Here is a 19,396-nt window from a genome sequence, read left to right as displayed (position 1 = left end):
GTTTTTTATTACTTAAGATTGCTGATTTGTCTGATTGTTCTATTTCTACTGCTTTCTCTAGATTATCAGGTACCACATAGAAAAGTAAGTAAACTAAGAAAAGTAAGTACATAGGAAGTGTGTGATCAAAAGTGTGCTGTCCTCCCGCCTTTTGAAATTTTTGGTTAACAACGGGCACCGGAAGTGTCGATCGTGTAAGGTATATTAATGAACTGAAGACAAAAATTTGTTTTCATTATTGTTTTTCTTGTTTGTTGTTGTTGTTTTTTGTTTTTTATTTAATTTACTTTACTAGTTTATTAATTTTTTGTTTATTTTTGTGTTTTTTTAGTTTTTATTTTTCCTGCCTAATCATTGAACACCGGAAGCTCTGATCGTGCCATGTATACTGGATTAGATCAACTGAAGAAACTTGGCGTTCGGGTTTCCCCAAACCATTAAAACAAAAATTGAAAACAGCACTTTTCATGGGCCATTAGAACAAAGATTTCGTAATTCCTCAATTGGCGTTTATTTTTCTCATTGTCTCACATCATTAAACATTCAGCAGTCGTAACTAAAAAAAAAATTGCTTCTCTATCACAGAAGCTAGAAAACCGGGCAAGAGTCACGTGAAGCTAAATATGGCAGAAGAAAAAAAAACGATGGATAAAAAAACAACTGGTAAATATTCTTATTAGTTTTGATTTAAATGTCAACGAACGCTCAACGAATACAAATCAGATCGTTAAATAAAATCAATTTCTTTGTTTAGAAAACGAAACCTTTTTCGACGTCTTTTCCTCCGGGTGATGGAAGCATTGTATGGGAGACGAGTCCGCATTGGTCGTCGAAAATGCTCGTAAACTGCGTACTGACATTTGCTAGAGCCGATTGTTCGACCTCAGCCGCTTTTTCGTTTTTCTTGACATTTCCAAAAATCTGTTCAATCTCCTCAAGGGTTTTGCCTTTTGTTTCCGGCAAGAGGAAATAAACAAATGCAATACTCGTTACCGTGCAGCCCGAAAAGATGAAAAAAGTCACATCGTTGCCCAATTGGATCAGCATGTCGGGAAAGAAACGGACAATTGCCAACGTGACAAACAAATTGAAAGAAGACGATAACGTGCCTAAAATGGTCCTATACTTCGACGGGAACATTTCGCCCATGATTATCAAAGGAACGTTGCTCATACCGCCGGAGTAGGCAATAAAGAAAACTATTAGCGAAACGAGCGGCAGCCATCCGAGAAGTTCCGTGGCCGTAGATTCACCCCAAATCCGCTGGAAGTAGAAGAATGTCCCCATGGATGCTAGGGAAATGGATGTGATGGCAGCCGAAGTCAGCAGGAGAATTCGACGACCGTAGCGATCCACCAGGAATCCGGAAGCGATGGTAAACACCAGTTGAACACCACCGACGATTATGGTGGCGTAGCGGCTCCCGATGCTGCTTCCGGCCGACTGAAAAATGCTGACGGTGTAAAATACCATAGCGTTGATGCCGGTGGTTTGCTGGAAGAACATGATGCCCAATGAAATGCCGAACGGCTTCATAACGGGACCCCTCATCAAATCTCCGAGTCGAATGGATCCGTGACTGCTGGCTGTTTTCTCGTGGTGTTCCTTCATCCGCCGCATTTCCGCGTCCACGATAGTGTTCCTAACATAGCATTAACGTCATTAGTTGGATAGAACTCTGTTTATCTGAATTAATTTCTAGAATTTACTTTCCGCGAAGTCGTTGAAGAGCTCGACGCCCCTCGTCTTCCATTCCGTTGGTGAGCAGCCAAATGGGAGTTTCGGGCATGAGACAAGTCAAGAGCAGGAAGATGACGGGCAGAGCGCTGAAAATGAAAGATAAAGTGTGCCATTCGACAAATGCACCGATGATGTAGGACACCCATATTCCGAGAGCCAGAGAAGAGGCGGTTATGGAACCCAACCGTCCGCGTATGTTTGGTGACGAACATTCGCTCACCTTATCGTTCACAAGATTAAACGATATTAATTGTCAAATCGTTGAATGTAAAATGATGTTGATTTTTATTACGTAAATTTGGCAGGCTGGAGTTGTACATCCGACGGCGAGTCCTTGCAGTATACGGCCAACGTACAACATGGCTTTGTGCTTGCCGGAATATGTGAGCCCCACGGTGAGAAACCCCAATATGTAAAGCAGATAATGACCAACCAGTGATTTCTTACGGCCGAAATATTGCATTGGAATGCTGACTACCAGAGCCCCAAAGAAAGACCCACACATGGGAACAGCAGCTACACAGAAAGGTTATTTTAGATGAAAGCGAAGTTTACTTTAAAACATTTCAAATGTTTACATATCCATTTGAAATCATCTGCGTCCATTTCAAAATCTAGCGTCCTGTTGAGTTATGGCAATCCAGGGGAGCCCCATCCTCTAGATGTACCCATGCAAAAGTAACCCCATGACCCGACCACAGCCGCCATCAACTACCACATACAACCATTCGGTAAATGCATTTTCTATTTAATGAACCATTGCAATTCAATTGCAAAAATTTGCAGTACCTGCGGTAAGACTTTGTGGGGGTTCTTCATCAATCCCTGTTTGGCCATTCTCTTTATTGTGTTGGCGCACAAGTAATAAGTTAAAGAAGAAAAGGGGTCACTGATGTAGCCAGTCGAAGGGGTTGTCGAATGCTTTTGTCCGTTTGGCAACAGCTGTAGAGTTCGTGTGATGACCGGAGAAGATCCAGGGATTCCAGGCACAAATAATTGGATGATAGTGGAGAACTTGTCACACGAACGCTTTCGTTTTATAGTCAGCGCCACCGCAAATCATTCTAGAAAATTTAAGATTCTTGAAGGGTTTGTTGTGTATTTAATGCTGGATGTCGCAACGGTTTGCTGCCGGTGACTATTATGTTTTAGATTGAGGGTTCGATAGCGTGAAGAATACTGATGCTAACGGACTCTTTAACCTGAATGATAGGGCGCACGCGACTAGACGATTATAGTTTGTTGCTTATTAACGATTTCTATCTTTGGGAAAACCTACCCCACGCAAAAATGATGGATTTGGCTGAAGTACTTGCTTTTACCCAATTTGTGCGCTCTGTGTTTTAGACGTTTTTTCGACAGTATTTTGATTTCCTATCGTTGCCATGATTCAGCACAATCACCACACCATCGCCACCTGGTATCCCGTGGACAAAAGTAACTTATAGCACTAGAACCCTGTAGATTCTAGTACAGGCGTGACGTTGTATTTCGTATGGCGGCCATCTTGGTGTGACATTATCTCGAGTGTAAGCGCTTCGCTAATATAGAGAATCAGATTTACGATTCATGTTGTTTTCGTTTGAAGGCTATTCCAAACCTATACCCGTGGATGAAAGTGTTTGCTTTTATTTTTGCATGTGACTGATAACTGTTTAAGGATCGAACAATATAATAGATCAACCTTACAATGATGGGGACACATGGCCGGAAAACAAAGAAGTATGAAGTCTTATTTTGCTCTATCGCTTATATTTACTTTTTTTTTTCATATACTGTTCAGGGATCTTCTGGAGCTCTGTTGGTTCGGTTTGGGGAAAAAGTATGTTGAATAGGATACATGGTAATCTATCGGTAATCTATAAAAATTTAGATTGGATTTCGTTAAATCATTGAGTAATTAATTCTTTTTGAAACCATGAAAGTGTTGTATGAAAGGATTAACAGTCGTTCATTGTGGTGTGACCCCTGGATCCAAGATCATGCAATGTGGCAAAAAGTATTCCTTCTTTATTACTGTTTTTTTACATCAGCAGATATTCAATAGTCTTAACTAAAATTCCTTATGTTTATCTATTAGCTGACAGAGAACCGAGAGAAAAAATTCATGTGAATGTACAAACGACAGCAGAAAATCAGAAGTGGATGAAACATTCAATGAGCTATCACCCAATTATCGTTGAACAACTGGTGCGAACAAAGCAGATCATTAAATCAAATTGATATTTTTATTTACAAAACAGCAACTCTGTCCCTGTCTGCTTAATTGGCTGGTGGTACTAATCTATGATTGACAAGTCATGATCACTTATATCTACCTTTTTTTATACTATACAGGGATCTTATTGAACTCTGTTAGTTCAAGTTGAGGAAAAAGTATGTTGTGCAGGATACATGGCATCCTGATGTTGCAGCTTGACGGAAGATGGAAAGCCTCTTGAGCAATACATTCCGGAAGCTGTGACATGCTATGAAAAGGAACTGTTTAAGGCCATCGTCTTTGGGTACGCTTTAACAATTTTGATGAAGTCGTCCTCCAGGTAAGCCATTTCACGAAACTGTATTTTATGATTTAAAAATATCTATTGGGTTTGCTTTAGGTTACAGGAAAAGATGTACCTCAATACATAACACCATTCGCAGAAGCCGGCCTGCGCCAACTACTACTTCAAAACATTCTGGCTACATAAAACCAACACGTGTTCAGAAAGCTTCAGTTGCAGTTATACTTGCCAAAAGAAAGTTAATTGCTTGTGATGGTATCTTTGTTTGGCTGCTTTCTCATTCCGTAGATCACTCGTGCCTATCAAGGATGTTGGCAAAGGGCCACGTTAATCCTCGAAGGCATCCGATTGTCAGCGATGCGGATGAGATCGTCATTTCGCTACACCAGCACTGTGTCCTTGAGCTCAAAGTAATCGGCGTTTCCGTTTATCCGTTGCTCAAACGCACGGAGTCCGATTTTATCGATCATGTTTGAATGACTACAGAAACAGTCGAAAGGTGCATGAGTGTCCATTATTTAATTTAAAACTCAACAAACAATTGTATTTTGGTTCTGTTTTCGTGGTAGACAATTCGGCGCACTCAAATGGATCAAGGTGATACCTGATTGTTCCGTAAACTTGTGAAGCGGGTCACGAAGGATCTTTACTCAAAGCTCAAGTAATGGTTTGCTCTCAACTGATAGTGTTAGCATGTACCCATTTTCTGCTTTTTTATAACGACATTAGAAAGGTGGATATGTTCCCGTCTCAAATGAAATCGACTGTGATTCAAGTGGCTTCGATCATTAACGGATACAATGTTCGATTGCAGGAAAATATTGTCGTATACGAGGCAGTCTTCTTCGAATTTGTTAACGAGCATCGCACCGTTGACGGATACGAGCTGTACGATTTGCTCAAGGCTTACCGGTGTTTTTTCAGCACTATTTTTTCGCCGCACGCGGAAAGATGGTACGCGGCGTTTGTGATTTCTTGTCGGCTGTCGTTTACATCACCGTAGCATTTGGTAACGTAATGTACAGAAACTACCGAAGATAAATTCCGCTTCATCGAAAAGTTCATCTGTAAATCAAATGTATATCTATATTGCTTTGATGTTCCAATAACAGATCTGTTCAACCTAAATGCAGGCAAACGGTTACTAGCTCCACTATCAAATATTAACAGAAAAACTGGAAGACATAGGAAAGAAAGCAAAATAACGAGAGACGCACAAGAAAGTAAGAAAGCAAAAATTAAATGAGTAATACCCCATATTTTTGTAACTGAATTTCTTCTTTGCACAACCCACGTTGTTTGTAAACTAGGATAACAGATGGCGCCACTATTGCATCTGTTTTGTGGAGAAACTACGTGTTACAGGTAATACCCAGTCTTGATGTAATTTCCCATTGACAAGTTTGACCAAATTAATGGTGTGGACATTCAGTATTACAAGTTTTTTATTATTTCCTGTGTTCCTGAAGTGAGAAACATCAAGTGGATTATTTTTGTGCAACGAGTAAACTTGCAATCAGCTTGGCCTGTTACGAAATCCAAAAGCTATTTGCCACCTACTATTTTTACATTCCAACATGCTATTCAGTTGCACTTCATTGAGAGGTATTAAAAATGAATTAGCATTCAGAATCCAGTAGCTGTGATTCTGTTTTTCATATGTAGTTGGTGAAATGTTAATAGCAAAGGATACTGACCATGAAGAAAAATTAGAAATGACACAAGCCATATGGGTTGGAATACCATCATGCCCATGACATCATTCTGCTACTCTTTCTTCGTTCGTCATGTCATTCAGTTACATGTGAGAAGTGCACTATGTGTGGTGTTTCAAATCGTTTCCACGTAGCCCATTAAGTGGCAGGATTTTGTGTTGTGGAGTATGGTATTTGACTTAAATTTTGTCAATCGGTATCACATTGGCATGGTGTGCTTTTATTTCTAGCTCGTGGATCTAAAACTCAAAAGGATGCTGTCTGCAAATAAATATTACCAACAAAGCAAAATCAATTGATTGGATACCTTACGTCATTCTTAGACTCTTTGCCCACTCATCATCTCATCAGTCTCAATCTGGTAGAAGCAGTCTGTTCCTCTACTAAAAGTATTGTCAATGGTTAACAAACAATATTTTTGCAGCATCCCTTCTACTTTACAAGTCAAAACACGACTACGCTTTGCCCGTCACCCCATCTTCGTCTCGCCCATCTCCTCGCCCGTCGCCTCGTGGTGGCCACGTCATCGCCTGTTTTTTATGGTATCTTTGTATTTTTTTTCGAAGTCCAACACGTATTCCTAAATTCACTTCAATCCGTATTCCAATTTCACGTTTTCCTTATCAATTACTTTCACGTCCTCCAGCTGGATCAACGCGTCGAAGATCGTCGTCGGAAAGAGCAGAGACATCAGCTACGAATCTTCTCCATCCTATGACGACAGTCAGCCATTGATTCCCTTCCAGTAACATCAGCAGCGGTAAGGAGAATTTCTCATTTTTCTTTCATTTTCAATGGGGAAAAGAAAAAAAAAAGAAAAGCAAAAACAGAACAAAGAAAAAAAGCAAGTTTTATAGTTCTGTTGTCGTGCAACATGGCTGTGTATGTTGTGATGCACGCTTTTCGATTTAGATAAAAATGGTGGATTTTTCCATGTTCGTTTTTGTTCTTTTTGTAGAAAATCCAAAAATTCCTATTTTCTTTGTCCGTGTTTCACAAATACACAACGTTGTCTGAACTCTATTTTGTGCTACGGCAATTTTTTATTTCAACGCTAAATGCGTCATTGCCACCACAGACAACTGGCTGGTCGGAAAAACGAATAAGGAAAAAAAACGAAGTCGGTTCTGTCAAAAGAACACCTGGGTACAACTGATGGTATGATAGAAAAACCTCCGTCAGAGAAAAAATGGGTAATCGGGTATCTTAGGTATTGGTATTCGGAAAGGCAAGTGGCCTAGGTCTTGGCTTCGATATTTTGAGCCAGTGAATGGTCAGGAAACAAAAAGGAGGCTTGCTTTTTTTTTCCAAGTTCAAACCGTATTCCTAATTTCACTATTAGTAATAGTATTATTTAAACATGTGAAATAGCTTAGCGGTAGAGCATTGGCTTCAGAAGCTGAAGGTCTAGGGTTCAAGACTCAGATAAGCTAGGCACGTATTTTTCTTCATAGCACATGTTTATTTGTCGAAATAACGAAAAATGGTAAAAAAAGGAAAAATTCTTTTACCTCGACGATCGGATGGTCGGTAGCATCCCAGAATTTTTTCTGGGACGACCACGCCAGCGTTCCAGATTTTTCTGGGCGCCAAGCAATATTAACCATGCTGGGATTCGAACCACAGACCTTTCGCACTGTAAGAAAGCATGCTATCGATATGCCATAACTGTCCTTACATAGATAGTTATAGATTTTGATAGCTGTGTAGTTATACGATAAATTAAAAAAAAAAGACACTGAAAATGGAGAAGAATAATAAAAAATAATCCCATTAACTTTCTCCCTCAACAAAATGAATTTGTTCTCTATTCAGGTAAATGGATCAGCGAAATAAACACGAAATCAAATTTTCAAACAGACATTGCAAGTTCCAAAATATTCTCGGATACGAATTTTGGTTTTGGATTATTCCAAAATAAGCCAACCAAGTTAACTACATTGAGTTAATCCCCACTCTCTTCAACTTCAGTGGGCAAGGCAGCAAATCCAGGTTTATTACCGAACTGCGAATTGATTAAATTAGATCTACAAGTAATAGAAACTAACTAGGTCTAAACTTACTCGATGCATATCTCGTCTAGCAAAACCCCCTTGAGTCGAAGGGGCGCTAAATTCGTAACCCATTCCTAGGACAACCGCGTCATGCCTGGGACGATCGCTTGCATCAATGGCGGTACATCGGCGTTGGACTAAAAAAAAATACGTAGGTTTATTGATTACGAACACAAGGGCAGAGAAATATAATAAGATGTCAGACTGGAGTAGGTTCTTACCTTAGTTAACAAACACACAAGCTCTCCAGCTCCAGCAACTCTTTCTTCTTCAAAGAACCTTATTGATTTTCCAACATTTCCCACGCGGCCCGTTCGACCAACACGATGAACATGCTCTTCAATATCAGTTGGTAAATCATAATTTACGACATAGTTGACACGGGCAACATCTAGGAAGAACAATGCAAACATCAAATACGTAAAAAACGAACGAAGAATCCATAAAGTATTACCTAAACCACGGGAGAGAATATTCCTAATACCATTTTTGAAATCACGAAGCGCTTGCTCACGCTGATTCTGAAGACGATCACCATGGATGCTGGTAGACTAGAGATATCCTGATAAAATTAAATCGTGTCAAAGCAAAACAAATTCATATTTCTTTTTTTTCCCGGCCATGTGTCCCGATCACCGTAAGGTTGATCTATCATATTGTTCGATTCTTAAACAGTTATTCATCAGTCACATGCAGAAATACGCTAGCAAAGACTTTCATTCACGGGAATAGGTTTGCCTACACCTAGAAATTAGCGACTGATTATATTAGTTTGGTCGTGTGTTGGTTATCATCCAGATTCAACAGTCAAAACACATCAGTATTCTTCTCGTTACCACGTCTTCAAATGAAAACAAAATGGCCACCAATATTCTATGCAGACGGCATGCAGCTTTTTGAATGCAGTACAAACCTATCAAGAATGTTCAATTTCTTTTTAATAATTTGCGGTCGTGCAGTCAACAAAAATAAAATGGTTCGCGTGACCAATCTACGAGCTTCCATTCAATATTTGCGTCTGAATCATCTCTGGTCACCAGACGGGCTTCAGAGCTTTCGTAGAACGGTCAAAGCCATTCGATAAGCATTTAGATACACTACAACATTGAATTTTCTTCTTTTCTTCCCCCCTAACCTTTTCATTAGTGTGAACAAAAAGGCACAAAATGGTGAAACAGCGGTTGATGAAGAACCCCCAAAAAGTGATGCCACAGGTACAGCGAATTTCTTACATAAAATCCTTAAATGTATTTACCCGAATTGTATGTGGCAGTTGATGGCAGCAGTGGTCGGGTCGTGGGGTTACTTTTGCATGGGCACCGTCCGAGGATGGGGCTCACCTGGATTGCCATCTCTCAATCGAACATTAGATTTCGAAATGGACGTAGACGATTTCAAATGGATCTGTAAACACGTCAACCTTTTAAAATTGAATTGCACATTATTTAGTTAAAAATTACCTGTGTTTCTGGCGTAGCTGCAATGCCCATGTGCGGCTCTTTCTTCGGGGCGCTGGCCATCAGCATTCCGATGCAATATTGCGGCCGTAAGAAAGCCCTGATTGGTCATTATCTGCTCTACATATTCGGATCGCTCATCGTAGGACTTACCTGTATTGGCAAACACAAAGCCATGTTGTACGCTGGACGACTTTTACAGGGATTTGGCGTCGGATGTACAACTCCAGCCTGTCAAATTTACGTAAGAAAATTTTTAATTAGCTTAAAATTCAACAACAATTCATAAATAATACCGGTCGTTTGGTTGGGGGATGAATAGGTGAGTGAATGCTCATCGCCAAACGTCCGTGGGCGATTGGGTTCCATAACAGCCTCTTCCTTGGCTCTCGGAGTCTGGGTGGCCTACATCATCGGTGCCTTCGTCGCATGGGATAACTTATCTTTCATTTTCACTATTCTGCCCGTCATCTTCTTGTTGTGGACTTGTCTCATGCCCGAAACTCCCATTTGGTTGCTCACCAACGGAATGGAAGACGAGGGACGTCGAGCTCTTCAACAACTTCGCGGAAAGTAAATTCTAGAAATTAATTCAGATTAGCAGAGTTCTATCCAACTAATGATGGTAATGCCATGTTAGGAACACTAACGTGGACGCGGAAATGCGGCGGATGAAGGAACATCACGAGAAAACAGCCAGCAGTCACGGATCCATACGCCTCGGAGATTTGATGAGGGGTCCCGTTATGAAGCCGTTCGGCATTTCAATGGGCATCATGTTCTTCCAGCAAGCCACCGGCATCAACGCCATGATATTTTACACCGTCAGCATTTTTCAGACGGCCGGAAGCAGCATCGATAGTCGCTACGCCACCATAATCGTCGGTGGTGTTCAACTGGTGTTTACCATCGCCTCCGGATTCCTGGTGGATCGCTACGGCCGTCGGATTCTCCTGTTGAGTTCGGCTGCCATCACTTCCATTTCCCTTACATCCATGGGAACGTTCTTCTACTTCCAGCGGATTTGGGGCGGAGACACAGCCACTAAACTTCTCGGATGGCTGCCACTCGTTTCGCTAATAGTTTTCTTTGTTGCCTACTCCGGCGGTATGAGCAACGTCCCATTCATTATAATGGGCGAAATGTTCCCGTCCCAGTATAGGACCATGTTGGGAACGATAACGTCTTCTTTCAATTTGATCGTGACCCTGGTAATTGTCCGTTTCTTCCCCGACATGCTGATCCATTTGGGCAGCGACGTGACGTTTTTCATCTTTGCCGGATGCACCTTATCGAGCATCGCATTCGTTTACTTCCTCTTGCCGGAAACTAAAGGCAAAACTCTCGAGGAGATGGAAGAGCTTTTTAGCAATGTTAAGAAAGGTGACAAACCGGCAGAGGACGAACAGGCTGCCCTAGCAACGGTCAGCACGCAGTTCACGAACATAACCGACAACCAACGCGGACTTGTCGATCATAGCATTGTACCACCAGCTAATGAAGTAGACAGTGACAGAATCGCTGTTTTCTAAATAAAAATAAAAATTTGATTTAATGATCTGATTTGTTTGTATCAGTTGTTTACCGATAATTGGATGATGAGCTCGTTGAATGTTTTATCCACTTCGTCGGTTTTATGCTGTCTTGTGTAGATTCACGTGACTTTTTTTTCTCTCGGTTTCCTGTCGACGAATAGACAAACAAAAGAAATTTGGATTACGGCTACTGAATACCTGATGATGTAAAAATAAAAAAAAAAATTGAAAAGAAATTAAAACCTTTTGCTACATTGCGTAAAATTGGATCTAGTGGTCACACCAAAATGAACGGATGTCAATTCTTTTTTGGTGCCGATGGGTACGGGTCAGGGAGAAGTAAGTGCCATGTCATTGTTGTTCTAGTTTTTTTTATTCAGTCTCACATGACGCTACCCCAGTTCCGGTATGAGCAGATGAATTCGACGAAAGACTTTGAAAAAATGCGGAAAGCAGGACACGATTTGATCACATGCTTTTGATTTTTGTGGCTATTCCTAAACCACGGCGCATGTGTCTAGTAACAACTGTGTTAAATAGGCTGTATAAAAGGTAGTTAGCAAAGTATGGGTTATGAGGTTATTACGTCTCGAACTGTTTTGCTCATAAGAAACGAAGATATTCATTAGAGGCAATGCTGGGAGAACTGTCCAAGTCCAACAATAATTATTTTCACATGAATTAATGTTAAGCTCATTGGCAACACAAGAACATGATTTAAATGTCGAAGAGGCGGCGGCGAAATAACAAAAATAAACGCTATCTTCCGGCGACACTTTCGATTTTTGGCTTACAATGTTCAATTGAGGGCTTTCAATGATTCAGAAATTGCTTCTTCTAGTAAGAACCCTGTAAAGTGAAGGTGGTCATAGCCATAAATGAAGGCTCCCTGTGCTACAAACGAAATGGCCAACCAAATTTCATCTCCTTTTTGCAACTCCACAACCGCTTGCATAGTGAATGTTTTTAAATTCGAAGAAGAGCTGTATGAATCAGTGCTACTTATCCCTATTGAATGATCGTTTTTAAATATATCTATGTCAAAAAGAATCGTATATGAAGACGCTGGAAAGCTCGTGCTTCCAGATGCGGTGAAAAAGTATTTGCCCGTTCGTGGTGTAGTAAATATACCCGTAGTCAAATTCATGGCACCTCCCACATTCATCATTTCGTCATCAAATGGAATAGGGGTATATAATTTGGCGAAGTAATTTGCAAATTTCCTTACGTAAAAGTAAGTGGGAGAAGATTTGGTGTCTACAAATCCGATCCAATTCTGAAAACCTGAAATGGAAAAGCGTTTTAGGCGTTTTCTTACATTGAAATTCTTCAGCTTTACCTAACTCGTGTGGGAGCTTGGAAAAATCGCAGTGAATGCTCTCAACCGTTGAAACGCCTACCACTGAATACAATCCGTTCAATTTGTGTCCGGTTTTCCATAGATCTTCACAAGAGGATGGCATCCTATCGACGGTTACCTGTCCGATACACTCAAAGGGGCCCAACGTGTGAACACCAGACGAGGTTGCCAACTGGGTACGACCAAAGTTCAGCATTGTGATTGGGAGAATTTCCTTATTCGTCACAATACCTACAATAAAAAAAAAATTATAACGTGACGAAATGAAAACTAGTGTAATGCATCATGACTAATAACATTTACCGTCATCGGATAATTGAACAGGTGCTGCAGCATCACAGTTGCATTTGGCGGCAGGATCGATGCAGTTGCCATCGATTCCACACTGGCAGGTATGCACGCTGTTATTGCTGCCAGCCCAATAATATTGCGGGATTCCATATTTATCATTCCACCAAGCGTAAGAAACGCCATTCAACTCCAACGGGGCATTGTTGCAGTCGTACTAATGAATTGAATTGATTATTATAAACAATTCTTCTCTTTAGTTAACATTATACATACTTTAATCGACTGATGACACTGGGCAGATAACTCAGCTAATGCTAGTATTTGCCTGTTGCTCGCGGCGTAGTTGACTGCTCTGGAATAGCATCCCGGACCGGCACAATGACCCACATTCGTCGATGATTCGCTGTCGTGGTGAACAGCTGTTGATCCTGCAATCTCATTGTTTCACTGTCAATGCCTGATGAACTTCGATTATTGTAGCGGTTTAACATCTCTGTCCATACCTGTTGTCATGTTGCAAAATACGTATATCGGATCGTCACCTACTCCTTGGCCATCAGGATCGATCCAATACATTCCGGAGCTTAGCGATGGATCGGCTGATCGAGTCTCTCCGCACGTCCGGGAAATAGAAATTTTTCCCGCCGATGGGTTCGCTACGTGCAGAGCGAATTCCAGTTTGGTAACTTTTTCTTCCAGAGTTTTCTGTAATAACAAGTAATGTAAAACTTAATTATCATAGTGAGTGATTTTCCTATTCAATTCGAAATACCCGTCGCAGGGAACAACAAAAGGTAACAAAGTTTCCTTACATAATTTTTGTTTAATTGATTCAGTTGCAACTGCAATTCCTCTAAAGTGGTCGCAGAAGTGAAGCTCGTCCACGCTCCTAAGAACAGGAGGCAAAAGGGAATAAAAAATACAGGTAGATGCGCCATGTTTCACCTTGGTGTTGAACGAGAATGCTGTGCCATGGGGTAGGAGATGCTCCGCAATTTATTGAAGAAAGGACTTTGTGTTGTTATCGGAGGTTGCCTTTCATACTTAATTCGATGCTGATTCATAAGACGACAGGTTTGTTGACCAGCTCCTCTCAGGCGAGATAAGAATTACAAAATGGGAAAATCGAAATCTTATTTGTGTTTTCGTCGCCGTTCGTGTTTTTCCCCATTCTGCAAGATTCGATTAAACAAAAACCCAAAGACAAGAATAAAGTCATATAGATTTAGTAATTACAATCGCTAATCACACCTGGACAAACAATAACAGCTTGGTAGCTGTCAGTTTGGTTCGCGGGTCAACGGTTATCTAAACACCACTGTCAATTTTCATTTAAGGGATAAGTGAATTATGACCTTAACTTGAACAGGTAAATGAAAAAAAAAGCAACTTATCTTTAACGTGCGCGTGATTGGATTCGGTTGGCACCTGACGATTGATCGTATAGACGAAGGGCCATAAATAGAGCCATAGGCTGCTGAGTTTCTCTAGTGTCCTAAATCAATTTTAGAGAGCTGTTGAAGTTAGATTAAGTTTTAAGTTAGATGAGCACTTTAAGATATAAAATTGTAAAAGAACAGGGCCCCCATAATCAATCGTGACAAGATTACTTAGCACAGAGCTATCCTATTCTATTTTAGCTGATTTCATCTGCTTGTTAGTGTACATAATGAATTCAGAGAACACATTTTGATGTTAAGCATATGTTTGAAAAAATAATTTAATTTAGATATAGGTTAACATTTGTAACTGGACACTTGATCGAATTGTGTAAACCCAAAAATGCAGAAAGAAAATGAGACATTGTGCATCCACCTTATCTAAATTCACAAATGATTTACACTCCGAAAGCATCTACTTCGACAGGGACAGCCAATTGATGCCCCAACCCACATCTGCTCTTTCCCAGCTCCTTCAACTACTTCGATTTGACAAATTTGTCTCCAGTTCCATTTGTACAAAAATCCCTAACCCCTTGGTTCATCTTACCATTTCTACTGTTAGGATAAATCATGCTTTTTAACTTGGGCCTTCACCTTGATGACCACAATGGTTCACCACTCCCCTGAAAATGTTTTCCAAATGGTTGTTACACTGTGGTGAATGGCTCACAGTAGAATCACTGAGATTTATCAAATAATAATGAAAAAATTTATCAAAATAGCCATTCCACAGTGTCATCCTATAAGATGTGAAACATGCCAGGATTATTCATACTTTTCTTCCATGACACAAAAAATTTTAACACCTCACCTTACCTTACCTTATCGACTTTGTTGTTTTGGACAAAATTATTGGTGTAAAATCCTACTTCGGCTGTGTTGGGCGTTGCACTGAATGGTAATCGATGCTGAACGAAATCTTAACTAGATCACACGAGAAACGATGTGAACAAAATGGCGGAAGAGTGGTAACAAGTTACAACATGTCTGACTGATGCCACGACTGAAAGATAAAATGCCGAATTCGTTTAGCGAGGGTGACTTTTCATAGGGAAATAGGAGGAAGAGAACGAATTTTTTCCTTCAAATTTGGTTTGTTTTCTTTTTATTCTTCGCCTCTCGATGTTGCTAACCCTTCCTTTCACCAAGTTGCGTTGGAGAAACAGAAAAACCAGCATGAGCCGTGGGCGATCGAATGTCGACACGTTTTCTTTGGATTACAAAAACAGTGTGTACTGTGCTATCATGTTCGATTGTTACTGGTAAATATTCGGCTATATGTTGCCCTTCGTTTTTTAGTTTCCGGCTGTTACAAGCACACACTGTTTACTGACACAAACGAGGAACTTAGGATGACTCAAATGCGCCACTGCCACGTCACAAGACAATGCACTTGGGTGTGCTATTAATATGCTAATGTATTCTTTAAATACATTCAGGTATTAGTTGTAGACATTTCAAGATGTTTGACGTTTTTTTCGTGTGCCTTTGGCTGGGATCAAATGTCTCAGCATCGCCTGTCTTGTTACCGGCCCATGAAGAAGATGACCACTCCGTCGTCCCAGTCGATGCCGTCAATCAAAATGTTATCATCGAAGATTTTGAGCTAGGAGAGCCTTTCAGCGACGAAGAATTGAGTGGCAACATTTCCAGTAAAGTTCCTTCTGTAAGAAGTTTTCCGTGGCCCTTTATTTCGGGTACTTGACTGGATGAAGGTTAATATTGTAAAAACTTTAAGGGTCATTATCTGCAACGTGGAGCAATCGAATCCGTGACAAACTGTTGAAGAAATTGGCCGATGGAAACATTATGACCCTCGATGACAACAAAAATGCTGTCGATTGCGACAGTCTTTGGCTTGGTGCCCAAGTTACTTACATCAAACAGGAGGCTAAGCTCAGTGACTGAGCATCTGACTGCAGATCGGATTATCCCAGGTTCAAACCCAAGGTTTAAACTGTTAATTCAGGATTATAAATTGATGAGTTCCATCGACACCGCCACAACAGGGACCAGTTCTGCACTGATCTCGTTCTAGAGCGCATACAGTTTTAAGATTGTTTCTATTTTGCGACGACAATTTTATACTTTCGAATTTTGGCTTACAATGTATAATAGATGGCATTCAATGATTCTGAAATTGCTTCTTCTAATAAGAAACCGTTAAAATGAGTGTAGTCGTAACCAAAAATGAATGCTCCCTGTGCCGCCAACGTAGCGGCCAACCAAATTTCATCTTCTCTTTGCAAATCCACAACCGCTTGCAGAGTAAATGTTTTTAAATTTGAAGAAGAGCTGTATGAATCAGTTCTACTTACACCTATTGTATAACCGTTCTTAAATAAATCTATGTCAAATAGAAGCGTATATGAAGACGCTGGAAAGTTCGTGCTCCCGGACGCGGAGAAAAAGTATTTGCCCGTTCGAGGTGCAGTAAATATACCCGCAGTCAAATTCATGGCACCTCCCACATTCACCATTTCGTCTTCAAAAGGAATAGGAGTATATAGTTGAGCGAAGTAATTTTGGAGTTTCCTTACGTAAAAGTGAGTGGGAAACGATTTGATGTCTATGAATCCGATCCAATTCTGAAAACCTGAAATGAAAAACCGTTTTAAGCGCTGACTTTAAGTCAACTTCTTCAGCTTCACCTAACTCGTGTGGGAGCTTGGAAAAATCGCAGTAAATGCTCTCAGCCGTTGAAACGCCTACCACTGAATATAATCCGTTCAATTTGTGTCCGGTTTTCCATAGATCTTCACAAGAGGATGGCATCCGATCGACGGATACCTGTCCGACACACTCAAAGGGGCCCAACGTGTGAACACCGGACGAAGTTTCCAACTGAGTGCGACCAAAGTTCAGCATTGTGATGGGGAGAATTTCCTTATTCGTCACGACACCTAATATTTAAAGCAATTGAATTACATAAAGAAATGCCAACTAATGCAACGCTTAAAAATTGAAATAAAACCGTACCGTCATCGAATAATTGCACAGGTGCAGCAGCATCGCAGTTGCATTTGGCGACAGGATCGACGCAGGTGCCATCGATCCCACACTGGCAGGTATGCACGCTGTTATTGCTGCCAGCCCAATAATATTGCGGGATTCCATATTTATCATTCCACCACGCGTAAGAAACACCATTCAATTCCAACGGGGCATTGTTGCAATCGTACTAATGAATTGAATCCATTATTATAAGCAATCCTTCTATTTACTTAACGTATACATACTTTAATCGACTGATAACACTGGGCAGATAACTCAACCAATGCTAGCATTTGCCTGTTGCTGGCGGCGTAGTTGACTGCCTTGGAATAACATCCCGGGCCGGCACAATGACCCACATCCGTCGGTGATTCGCTGTCGTGGTGAACAGCGGTTGATCCTGCAATGTATATTGGTTCAATGTCAATCTTTAATGAATTTCGGTTATTATAGCGGTGTAACATCTGTCTCTATACCTTTGGTCATGTCGCAATAAACGTAGATGGGATCGTCACCCACTGCTTGGCCGTCCGGATCGATCCAGTACATTCCTGAACCAAGAAAAGGATCGGCAGCACGGGTCTCTCGACACGTTCGAGAAATCGAAATTTTTCCCGCCGATTGATTCCCAACGTGCAGAGCAAGTTCCAGTTTAGCAACTTTTTCTTCCAAAGTTTTCTGTAATAACAAGTCATGTAAAACTAAATTATTGTAGTGAATAACTCTTCTATTCAATTCGAAATACCCATTGCAGGGAACAACAAAGGAAAAGGATGACGAGGTTGTCTTACATAATTTTTGTTTAATTGATTCAGTTGCAACTGCAATTCCTCCAAAGTGGTCCCGGAAGTGAAGCACGGCAACGCTCCTAAAAACAGGAGGCAAAAGGGAATAAAAATTACAGGTAGATGCGCCATGTTTCACCTTAGTGTTGAATGCGAATGCTGTGCCATGAGTAGGAGATGCTCCGTAATATATTGGTAAGAAAGGGCTTTGTGTTGTTATCAGTGGCTGCCTTTCATTATTACTTTGATGCTGATTCAGAAGATGACATGTTGCTTGACGAGCTCCTTACACGCCGAGATAAGAATTACAAAATGGGAAAACAAATCTTGTTTGCGTTTTCGTCGCCGATCGTGTTTTCCCCATTCTGCAAGATTCGATTAAACAAAAACCCAAAGTTAAGATTAAAGTCAGACAGAACCAGTAATTACAATCGGTAATCACACCTGGACAAACAATAACAGCTCGGTAGCTGTCAGTTTGGTTCACGTGCCAACGGTTAGCTTAAAACTATTGCCAATTCTCATTCAATGGATGAGTGAGTTGTGATTTCAACCTGAACAGGTAAATAAAAAAAGATGCAACTTATCTTTAATGTGTGCGTGATTGGATTCCGTTGGCAGCTGACGATTGATCGTACAGATGAAGAGCGATAAATACAGCCATGGACTGCTGAGGTTCTCAAGTGCCCTAAATTGATTTTAGAGAACTGTTAAAGTTAGACTAAAGTAAAAAATCAGATGAGCTCTACAACATTGACACTCAGAAAACATCTACTTCAACAGGGACAGCCAATCTGATGACCCCACGCACATCTGCTCTTTCCCAGCCCTTTCAACTACTTCGATTTGACAAAGTTGTCTGGAGTTCCATTTGTACAAAGTTTCTTCACCCCTTCTTCATCCTACCATTTCTATTGTTAAGACTTGTCCTGCTTTTCACCTTGGGCCATCATCCCGATGACCATAATGATTCACCAGTCCCCTGAAAATGTTTTACAAATGGATGTTACACTGGGGTGAATGGCTCACAGTAGAATCACTGAGACTTGGCCAAGTAATAATAAACATTTATCAAAACAGCCATTCCACAGTGTCTTCCTTTATGGTGTGAAACATACCAGGTATTAATACTTTTCTTACAACATAAAAAAAAAACACTTTCCTTACCTTACTTTACCCATTTCGTTGTTCTGAACACAACCATTAGTGTAAAATCCCAGTTTGGATGTGTTGGGCGTTGCACTGAAGGTTAATCGATGCTGAACGAAATCTGAGCTAAATGACACGACCATGGCCTACTATAATCACGGCCAGCAAACGCGCAATACCCCCTGCGCCTAAAACTAAAATTGCCAGAGGGGCCTAATACCCCAAATCGAACTCCACTTGCCGCAGCTTCATTCCACCCATTCCGATTTCCCCGACTTTTGCCACTGAATGGTAAAGGAGGCGAATTACTAGTGCCCCGGTAGCAATTTAACTATCAAAACTTTGGTGTAATGGGTAGAACTTTCAGTTG

The 19,396-nt window shown here is 40.8% G+C and overlaps 5 protein-coding genes and 3 long non-coding RNA genes across 9 annotated transcripts; 3 read left to right on the top strand and 5 right to left on the bottom strand.

Moving 5' to 3' along the window:
• Positions 1-750: 750 nt before the first annotated feature.
• Positions 751-2,602, bottom strand: LOC130694025 (facilitated trehalose transporter Tret1-like). Its single transcript, XM_057517164.1, has 5 exons — positions 2,530-2,602; positions 2,319-2,451; positions 2,033-2,256; positions 1,710-1,960; positions 751-1,642 (listed from the first exon to the last, which is right to left on the bottom strand). Exons 2-5 carry the CDS (start codon positions 2,344-2,346, stop codon positions 751-753), a joined length of 1,395 nt encoding a protein of 464 aa, XP_057373147.1. The 5' UTR covers positions 2,347-2,451; positions 2,530-2,602.
• Positions 2,603-4,377: 1,775 nt separating this feature from the next.
• Positions 4,378-5,132, top strand: LOC130694112 (uncharacterized). The gene is made up of 3 exons (XR_009001914.2): positions 4,378-4,743; positions 4,814-4,905; positions 4,974-5,132. It is a non-coding gene; the product is annotated as an uncharacterized LOC130694112 (long non-coding RNA).
• Positions 5,133-5,696: 564 nt separating this feature from the next.
• On the top strand, positions 5,697-6,501 carry LOC130694107 (uncharacterized). Its single transcript, XR_009001910.1, has 4 exons — positions 5,697-5,849; positions 5,910-6,129; positions 6,190-6,320; positions 6,384-6,501. It is a non-coding gene; the product is annotated as an uncharacterized LOC130694107 (long non-coding RNA).
• A 1,530-nt stretch (positions 6,502-8,031) lies between these two features.
• Positions 8,032-8,733, bottom strand: LOC130694111 (uncharacterized). The gene is made up of 4 exons (XM_059495769.1): positions 8,716-8,733; positions 8,468-8,564; positions 8,235-8,404; positions 8,032-8,150 (listed from the first exon to the last, which is right to left on the bottom strand). The coding sequence occupies exons 1-4, from the start codon at positions 8,731-8,733 to the stop codon at positions 8,088-8,090; spliced, it is 348 nt and encodes a 115-aa protein (XP_059351752.1). The 3' UTR covers positions 8,032-8,087.
• A 241-nt stretch (positions 8,734-8,974) lies between these two features.
• Positions 8,975-11,025, top strand: LOC130694056 (facilitated trehalose transporter Tret1-like). The gene is made up of 5 exons (XM_057517200.2): positions 8,975-9,227; positions 9,287-9,419; positions 9,491-9,714; positions 9,793-10,043; positions 10,111-11,025. The coding sequence occupies exons 1-5, from the start codon at positions 9,180-9,182 to the stop codon at positions 11,000-11,002; spliced, it is 1,548 nt and encodes a 515-aa protein (XP_057373183.1). The 5' UTR covers positions 8,975-9,179; the 3' UTR covers positions 11,003-11,025.
• LOC132088015 (uncharacterized) lies at positions 9,238-9,742 on the bottom strand. 2 transcript variants are annotated; one of them, XR_009421080.1, is made up of 2 exons: positions 9,624-9,742; positions 9,238-9,417 (listed from the first exon to the last, which is right to left on the bottom strand). It is a non-coding gene; the product is annotated as an uncharacterized LOC132088015 (long non-coding RNA). The 2 variants fall into 2 exon arrangements; XR_009421079.1 differs by lacking the exon at positions 9,624-9,742 and adding an exon at positions 9,474-9,612.
• Positions 11,026-11,789: 764 nt separating the features above from the next.
• On the bottom strand, positions 11,790-13,627 carry LOC130694064 (uncharacterized). The gene is made up of 6 exons (XM_057517230.2): positions 13,469-13,627; positions 13,160-13,361; positions 12,930-13,084; positions 12,669-12,870; positions 12,345-12,596; positions 11,790-12,289 (listed from the first exon to the last, which is right to left on the bottom strand). The coding sequence occupies exons 1-6, from the start codon at positions 13,592-13,594 to the stop codon at positions 11,805-11,807; spliced, it is 1,422 nt and encodes a 473-aa protein (XP_057373213.1). The 5' UTR covers positions 13,595-13,627; the 3' UTR covers positions 11,790-11,804.
• A 2,563-nt stretch (positions 13,628-16,190) lies between these two features.
• On the bottom strand, positions 16,191-18,202 carry LOC130694024 (uncharacterized). The gene is made up of 6 exons (XM_057517163.2): positions 17,884-18,202; positions 17,569-17,770; positions 17,338-17,492; positions 17,078-17,279; positions 16,750-17,001; positions 16,191-16,694 (listed from the first exon to the last, which is right to left on the bottom strand). Exons 1-6 carry the CDS (start codon positions 18,007-18,009, stop codon positions 16,201-16,203), a joined length of 1,431 nt encoding a protein of 476 aa, XP_057373146.1. The 5' UTR covers positions 18,010-18,202; the 3' UTR covers positions 16,191-16,200.
• Between the last annotated feature and the right edge of the window lie 1,194 nt (positions 18,203-19,396).

This window comes from Daphnia carinata, chromosome 6, assembly GCF_022539665.2.
Source record: "Daphnia carinata strain CSIRO-1 chromosome 6, CSIRO_AGI_Dcar_HiC_V3, whole genome shotgun sequence".
NCBI lineage: Eukaryota > Metazoa > Arthropoda > Branchiopoda > Diplostraca > Daphniidae > Daphnia > Daphnia carinata.
Note: the sequence above shows the minus strand (reverse complement) of the source record. Positions and strands in the feature narration are given on the sequence as shown.